The following is an 8893-nucleotide window of genomic DNA, read 5'->3' as shown; positions in this document are numbered from 1 at the left end:
TGTGCATGTTTTCGTAATGCCCAGAAAATGTACTATATCCCAGCAAAAGCGGCATATTTTTGACTTAATATTTACCCGCTACAGGGCAGAAAGTGTTATTTTTGCATTTTGAAGAAAAGGTATTGTGTAATTATTTTCTTAAATATGCTAAATATTTTTCAAATGGAGAAAAAATATTCAGGTTTTACCTAAAAAGATCTGTTGCACAGTAAAAAGTTAAATAAGTGGCTTGATATTTATTTTTAATACATTGTATTTTATTTTTTTATTTTATGTTATTTTTTTATTTTTTTGGAAGGAAGAACAACAGTTACAATATATGATACATCAGAATACAAAAAATAAAATCATGAGTACCAATTATAGTTCTTCACAACTATGCATAATAGAGGTCTATATAAAGGAAGAACATGAGACAAGGATAAAGAGAAAAGGAGATGGCAGTGATAGGAAAAGAAGAAAAGGAAAGGACAGGGAATAGAATTACCTTTTTAGGTTTATAAGATTTCGAACAATTTAGCTTTAAAGTTTGAACTTTAAAAACGTTCTCCTGAAAAATCAAGTTTTTTGATTTATGACGTTCTTGAAAGGAGTGAGCGATGTGTACACACACATATGAATATGTATATTTATACATGTAAAATAATGAACACTTCTTTAGGTATCTTAAATTTTTTAATAAACACTTTTTTTTTCAATTGTATAACAATATTAATATATTTACAAACAAATTCATTTTACATATAACACAAGGCAAATATGACGCGACGGAAACATATTAACCATATTTTTTAGAAAATTTATAATATTTTTTATTTTATTGTTTTAAGCCCTTAAGGCAATATATACATTAAATGTCTTGAAAGTTGCGAAGCACCTATTTTCACAAAGGCAATATAGAAGCCTGGGCTTTCACAACTCATTGGCTAGTAAAAGTGATAATTGTATACATAATTATTTTTTTATTTTATTTTTTATTTTGTTACAAGGAAAAACAACAGTTTCAATACATGAGAAATCAGAATACAAAAAAAATCATGAATACTAATTACAATTTTTCACATTTATGCATAGGAAAAATTAGAGGGAAAAAATCTATATACAAGAAGAGATATGAGATAAGGATGGGATAAAGAGAAAAGGAGATGACAGTGATAGGAAAAGAAGAAAAGGAGAGGACTGGGAATAGAATTACCCTTTTAGGTTTATAAAATTTCGAATAATTTTGCTTTAATGTTAGAAAGATTGGAGTAAAACATGTCAAGGTGGGTACAATATTCATTGAATTTCCCACAATTTCGATAAATAAAAGAATTTTTCTAATAGTTATTTGATGGTGCTGAATTATAAAAAAGATGACTTTGTGTAGTGAATCTAATTGGACAATGAAGAGGTATCTGCTCAAGAAGATAGGGGCTCTCAGTTATACTGTTTATAACTTTATACAAAAAACATAAATCTGATATACTATATTCCTTCGTTTACTAAGTGAAGATAATCAATATGATCTCTATCTACCCATTATCGAACATCCATATTGCCTCAGTTCTTAGCAGTTGTATATTTAGAGTATCTTGATTAAATTACTCTCTCTCATCTTAAACTCCCTACTGAATCCTGGATCCTATTTTTAGTATATTTTTTGGTTGGTTAGAATAAACTTCTTCATAGTTATAACTCTGACAATGTACATTACCTATTGTACAGGATAGTACCTATTGTAATATACATAAGTGACCTTGAACAAAATTATTTTTTCATTCATCTTTTTGTGTATCCGATGGTGCATAAGCCATTGTAAGTTATCAATGCGAATTATATGAGGAAAGGTGATTAAACCTTTACACTCCATTATCAGGAAACTCAATTATCACTATTAGAAATTCATCATGGCTATGAATGATTTATTTCAACTCATTTTTTGCATTAGTGATGCAAAATCAGATGTGAGTTATATTCTTTATAGTTTTGCTCCATATATTATCACTCACTGTTCAGTATTTGGAACCTTTTTCTTCTGGGATTAGGAAATATATTGTCACTGGACCACAAAGTGTGGCGACTGTTTCTTCATGTTTAATCAATTGCGTGGCAGCTAACCCATAAAGGAGGCAAGGAATTCCTAAAAGCATAAAAAGACGAATTTGTAAAAAAATAACCCAACGATATTGATGATAATATGGAATAAATGCACATTGTAATATTTTCCAAACCCAAAAACAGACAACTGATAATATCAAGGTTTGTACCTTTGCAGCTGTTAAAAATTAGTGAGCAGATAATGGTTGAAAACAAAAATAAAATATAAAATGAGTAAATGAATAGCTAATTTCTGAGTAGTAAACATCCTTCATGTTTTTATTGCCATCTAGTGAATAATATACAAAACATATTAATGACCCAACATTATGAGCTTTATGAAAAAATGTATAGATGGCGCAAGCGGTGGTGTTAGTCTGATTTAATTTATGTTGTTTGTATAGAACTCAACTCATTTGTTTATTACTATGTATATGTACACCCAGAAGCCTTTTAAAATAAAAATGAGCGGTAAACAAATAGAGCAAAGATAAGCAAAACAATCTAAGAGAAAAATTAAAAAATATTTAATGCAATAAACAATAATAATAAGCACCTTCCTTAAAAATTGTTTAAAAAAATCAAAATTGGATAAATAATTGCTTTTAAATAAGTGCATTAAGTCACACATTTTACTCAAATAAAATAATTAAGGTTTAATTTAGTGTGACATGAAAACTTCTTATTATAATGGAAAATGGGAAAGCTAAGAGGAGAAAGTAAGTATTGCAAGATACATAAGATGCTTGTTGATGTAGTCTCTCCTATTGGTATTGCAAGGCATCAAATACACAAGCACCACAGTATTCCATAAATATAAGCGTGCTAATCATCTTCTAACCACTATCCGCATCCAATGGCGCATAGGACACTGCATCGTATACATATAGAAGCAGTATTGTCTTGATCATCAAATACACGAATGAAAGGTGATCAGCCTTCCGCTTCGGGTACCTGTCCAGGGTCATATTATGTAAATAAATATTAGACTGAAAAATCACTAATATTTATTTTGATCCCCTTGGGAATCGAACCAAGGACCTCCTGTACGTTAGCCGAGCTTGCTGGCCATTACATTACCTAGGCGAACCTAGGCGGAAGGTAAGCTAGATACTACTTACTAGGGTAGGCAGTAGAGGTAGGTAGTAAGGTAAGCTAGGTACTACTTAATAAGGTAGGGTAGGTACTGATTGCGATTTTATATGGCACACGGGCAAGTTAGGATAGGTACTGCTTTGCTGCCTATATGTAATACACGCCCCTGCCTTATATTTATTTTGAATCCAGGAGGTCATGTTCTGTAAACTACCTTTACAGTTCATAGGTGGAGAAGGTTGATAATAATGATACACAGGGTTCATAAGTAGATGAGGTAAGACAAGAAAACTTTACCTAAATTGACTACTTTGATAACCCTCATGAGATTATTAGAAAGCGTCAAGTCAGTATATTCCTTTTTAGAACAGTGATATTTGATATAAGGGTAACAGCCCGTTCTGAGGATTTGATAGTTAGATGTTCCAACCCTCCAGTTGAAATTTGCCAAGCCAAACTGGTCATCAGTAATACTGCTATACTGTAAAAATAAAGATAACATGTAGACATACAGTAGAATAGTAGTTGTCAGCTCTTTTTTTATTGGATTGACACACAATATCAAAAGAAGGGCATAAATTTGAGAGTATCTACTTTGAGCTACATAGTTGAATTATTCCCTTACTGCTTTGTGTGTCGAGATGGTTTGGACATGTCGAACGAATGAGTGAGGAAAGAACGATAAAACAAATTTATGAGGTGAATGTAATTGGAAAAAGGAGCAGAGGAAGACCGAGAAAAACATGGCACGATCAGGTATGCCAAATACTTGAAAGTGGTCAGGTTAGGAGTTGTAACAATTGGCGGGTATGTATGAGGAGATGCATGAAGGTGGAAGAGGCGAAGAATGTTTGCAAAGACAGAGTGGTGTGGCGTTCTATTCTCTCTGCCTACCCTTAAGCGGCGTGATGGTTAGTTGATTAGTTAGTTAGTTTTAGTGTGAATTTTTTACAAGGCCTTCTTAACCTTCCCCTCCCGGTGATATATATTTATGACAACCTGACTATAAAAATAAGAATATAAATATAAAATATAGATACGGGCTCAGAATTTTTGTATTTTTCCGTAATATAATTAATATAATTACTTAGAGGTTAAAATAAAATATGGAATAAAGGTGAAATAAAGTAATGGATAAAAGATCAACACTTAATTTTTTGAAAATTGTAAAAAAGTTTATATTCTTAACTTTCTCTCTCTTTTTAGTGTGTATGTTAGGCTAAAATGGATAAAAAATAATTAAAAATGTATATAAAAAGAACTCCACCGACAAGACACACAAGGCTTGGTGGGTCTCTGCAAAAATATTTTAAATATGTTTATAATTGTTCTCTTAATAAATGTATTCAATTTATGTAAGTAAAAAAAATTAAAGTATTATAATAAAAGGTAGAGTGATATAATATAAAGTACAACCCACTCTACCTTATTATAAAACATAAAGTATTATAATATAAGGTAAAGTGGGATCGAACCGAGAAACTCCAACTCAAGAGTCCGCGACACTATTCACGGGATCACAAAATGACACATTCTATGCGTGTTCTTGTCGTAGATGATAGTTTTTTGACTAATATATGAGAAATAATTTGATAATTTTATTACTTTGATGAAGTAGGACGTCCAAGGAGGTTCATTACATTGCTGTAAGTATGCTGTTAGTACTTCTGATGATGACGCTTTCCTATATCCTCTAAAAGAAATCCTTTGGTTATATTTGAATAATTTGGTAGGTAATTTATAAAGCATTTCATTATCTGAAAGAAATACAAGTTTTGTGTAGCATTAACAAGTTTACATAAATTAGTACAAAATTTATAACAACATATAAATACAAATTTATTTATCGTATTAGTTATGTCATATTTTTAAGGTTATGGCGTATTCAGCAGAAAATAAAACCAAATAATATTAAAAATCGAGCGAATGACCACCTAGGCACACTTATAAATGCTTAATAATTTTACTTGGAAACTATCAATACCTTAAAAATAAAAACTGTTCACTATGCACAATTAAACAGCTGTCAATTCGCCGCTAAATTTAAGTTTTTGACAGTTCGTTTCATGTTCGATGCAGGTACCAGTGAGAAAAGATGTTCATAAAAGATTGTGAAATTATTTTTATGAGGATTAATAAAGCAGGTGTAAATTTTCAAAACAATCGAAATGATAGTTTAGAGCTGAACTTTATATACTGAGAATAGTGTAATCAAAACCTTAAATTAATAAACATAATAAGTTTTAGATTTTAATCCTCTCATATGAAAGAGTGTCATTCTATTTAAATTTTATGAATAATTTAAACAGAATGACAATCATAAATTTAAATTTTATAACTAAAAGAGTTAAGGATTAAAATGGCGATAGATAAAAATATCGACAAACATAATTTTTCTTCTCAGTAGCGTTAATAGACATGATTTAACTCTACAGCATCAGGCGAAGGCCTTTTTCACCTTCTTTTATAATTATACAATATGATCGCACGCTAATCGTTTGATAAAAATATAAATAATCGTTTTGATAAAAAATATAATAACGTTTTAGTCAAAACTTTTATAACTTTACAATTTTCTTTTGGCCGCATCGTATCCGAGTGATACAGTATAAACTTAATCGTTAATTATATGAAGGCTAGGTAAATAAATAATCCTGCGCTACATGCTTTTTTTAAAAATCTAGGAGTAGAATATATTTAATGAAATAGATAAAGCGTTAGTGCAGAAGCTCAGTATAAAAGGCATAAGTACTTGAAAGGAGAGGAAATACAAGGGAATAAAAACAATAACAGAACAGGTGAATATAAACAATGTCAAGGGCACTGGTAGTAGCATACTCACACTTATGAAAGCTACCAGGTAAATACGTGAACCTCCTGAAGAGAAGTATGTGGTATATTTTGCTAAATATAGTGTTTTGATACATCGAAACGTAATTCAAAAGTAAACGATTTATTTAGGTAATTCAAAATATAGTACCTGAAAACAAACAAAAATATCTCTTGAACACATGAAAGTCTCAAGTTAAAAAATTGAGCGAGGAATTTTCCACTCTCTCGTGACTTACTTCATATTTTTTAATACAATGGACAAAAATAAAATATTTTATGAATTATCAACAATAAGCAAAGTTGAGACATTTATGTGCATGGAAATAATGTGCAACTAGTGAACAGGTTTCTTCCAGATTCAACATGGCGCCGCGAATATTTGGCGTATTGTCAAAATAGCATGCTACCTTTTGTTTTGCGTAAGATAGCCGTTTTCGTGAAATAAAGTGTAGTTTTAAGTAAAGAAACCCGCTAGCTTTACAAAACGCCTTATCATTTTAAAATATTTTAATAATTTGACTTGTGATCCGTTTCAAAACAATAGAAGCTGTCAACGCGGACGCTAAGAGTGTTTTACACATTCCACAGGTGTGTAGGTGGTCATGTGAAAGTAGTTAATAAAAGTTTTAAGTGAAGACGATCTTCTCTTTTGAATATTTCAATTACAGTTTTATTGATTAGACTCCATAATTTGTGTTATCGTGAAACTTTGTGTTTATTCTTTGTGATTGCAAATGATGTCCAACGACCTAAACAGGTACGTACGAATACAAGATACATCGGTCATTTTGTATGCAAAATCTGCGGTTACTTATGTTTATGTATTGGCGAAATAGAACACGTTAATCGTCGTAATTGAACACACAATTATTAATTCAATAGAATTCTTTCGTTGTACGTTGTACAAACCTTTTGCGCTATTTCGCCAATATTTACACAGATGTTTACTGGGTGTCCGTGTACGCATTGTTCAAAACTATGGATGACGTTTAATTCGGGTGGCATTTATAAGATTTTAATTTAACTGTTGCGGAATTTAAAATATAATTAGTCGTATATATCGTAATCTGTTACAGCTTAAAAAAAGTTTATACCCGCACAAAAGAGATTGATTGTTATTTTTTTACTAACAAAATAACAAAGCCGGTGAATGAAATCGGCTATATTAATTAATATTTTAAAAATAATATTTTTTGTTTTTCTCGTAATTTTACATAGAATTTCGGATTATATTTTTTCAACTATGGAATATTTTTAAAAGTTAAATTCCTTAAAGGGACCAGAATTTTGCAATATTTTTTAAAGTATGTACAGCAAAATTTGAATTTTTGTATGAACTTTTACTATAATACTTATGCCTTGGTGGTTAAATGGATTTCATGGAAGTTCTATATATATATATATATATATATATATATATATATAGAACTTCCAAGAATTTGAGTAGTGTGGTTGTCAATAATGGGTAGAATTGGTGAATGTTACACGTGTGTAAAGTGATCACTTAAACCAGCCTATGACGGTCGTCAGCCCCGTAAATACCCAGACTTCCATATTCTTCTTCGTCTTTGATGAGATGTCAAAAAATAATACTTTTATTCTAGTTCTACTTCTTATATCTATTGTATTCTTGCCAGTGTCCTTTACTATGACCTAAATTATATTTTTTACCCACACACAGGCCATGCCTTTGTGGGATATTTTTTCGTATCTATATTTTATTCATATTTTTTGTATTTGAATTTATGTCATGTTTGTATAATGCAAAAGAATTTAAAATAAAGAAGAAAAAATCGGTTATGTTAGTCACTAAGATCAATGCTTTCTGTTTTTGTAACCCAACTCTAAAGGGGACATTCATCGAAGTTACTTTTCAAACTGACTTTTAGTGACCATTTTTTTTATCATTATGGTAATATGGAACATGTAATAAAATTGGTCCTTAACCTTTAGTTTTTTTTTATTTATTTAAACATATTACACACACAAGTCACATAGACAATATTCCCGATGAGTATTATCCCATTCATTACTCATTTTGGGACATGGGATTCAGGTTAACAAGATTGAAAAACACATAAGAAAGTAACAAAGAAGAAAACACAGGGCAAAATGTGAAATATAAACCAATAAAAGGTACAGGAAATAGGGATATAAAAAAATATAAGTTAAGAAGCATGTTTAAAGGGAAAAAAGAGAAAATATAACTGATCACTAACACAAATCGCTCACTCCTTTCAAAAACGTCATATATCAAAAATTTCGTCAATTTTCAGTTGCGCATATTTTCGGAATGCCCAGAAAATGTACTATATCCCAGCAAAAGAGGCATATTTTAAACTTAATATTTACCCGCTACAGGGCAGAAAGTATTGTTTTCGCATTTTGAAGAAAAGGTTTTGTTTATTCTTTTTTTTAAACTAACTAACTAACTAACTAACCATCACGCTGCTTCCCCGCAGGGGTAGGCAGAGAGAATCGAACGCCACACCACTCTTTGTCTTTGCAAACATTCTTTGCCTCTTCTACATTCATGCATCTCCTCATACATACCCGACGATTATTACGACTCCTGACCCGGCCGTTTTCAAGTATTTGACATACCTGATTGTGCCAAGTTTTCCTCGGTCGTCCTCTGCTTCTTTTTCCAACTACATTCGCCTCATAAATTTGTTTAACCGTTCTTTCTTCACTCATACGCTCCACATGTCCAAACCATCTCAACACACCTTTCTTTTTAATATACTAAATATTTTTTAAATGGAGAAAAAACATTCAGGTTTCACCTAAAAAGATCTGTTGCACAGTAAAAAGTTCAATAAGTGGCTTAATATTTATTTTTAATACATTTTATTATATTTTTAAACGATCTCCTTAAAAATCAAGT

At 30.7% G+C, this 8893-nt stretch overlaps 1 protein-coding gene across 2 annotated transcripts; it reads right to left on the bottom strand.

Annotated features, from left to right (window-relative positions):
- Nucleotides 1-1295: 1295 nt before the first annotated feature.
- On the bottom strand, nucleotides 1296-5258 carry LOC148301872 (uncharacterized protein C15orf61-like). Of its 2 annotated transcripts, none has more exons than XM_088272563.1 (4): nucleotides 5159-5258; nucleotides 4780-4931; nucleotides 3472-3655; nucleotides 1296-2122 (listed from the first exon to the last, which is right to left on the bottom strand). In XM_088272563.1, the coding sequence occupies exons 2-4, from the start codon at nucleotides 4921-4923 to the stop codon at nucleotides 1995-1997; spliced, it is 456 nt and encodes a 151-aa protein (XP_088128689.1). In that variant the 5' UTR covers nucleotides 4924-4931; nucleotides 5159-5258; the 3' UTR covers nucleotides 1296-1994. The 2 variants fall into 2 exon arrangements, with proteins under 2 accessions (XP_088128689.1, XP_088128690.1); XM_088272564.1 differs by having other exon boundaries at nucleotides 5142-5205.
- Between the last annotated feature and the right edge of the window lie 3635 nt (nucleotides 5259-8893).

Source organism: Brachycentrus maculatus, unplaced genomic scaffold (assembly GCF_059751285.1).
Source record: "Brachycentrus maculatus isolate JH-2025_06_01 unplaced genomic scaffold, ASM5975128v1 h1tg000509l, whole genome shotgun sequence".
Lineage (NCBI taxonomy): Eukaryota > Metazoa > Arthropoda > Insecta > Trichoptera > Brachycentridae > Brachycentrus > Brachycentrus maculatus.
The sequence above is the reverse complement of the archived record's forward strand: the minus strand, read 5'-3'. Positions and strand labels throughout refer to the sequence as shown.

What these genes read in the sequence shown, in the direction of transcription:
- LOC148301872 (XM_088272563.1), bottom strand. Translation starts at nt 4,923, where the DNA reads ATGCTTTATAAATTACCTACCAAATTATTCAAATATAACCAAAGGATT. An exon ending in GGACGTCCTACTTCATCAAA is followed by an intron (nt 3,656 to 4,779) that starts GTAATAAAATTA and finishes TTATTTTTACAG; the next exon opens with TATAGCAGTATTACTGATGA. An exon ending in TATCAAAGTAGTCAATTTAG is followed by an intron (nt 2,123 to 3,471) that starts GTAAAGTTTTCT and finishes TTATGCTTTTAG; the next exon opens with GAATTCCTTGCCTCCTTTAT.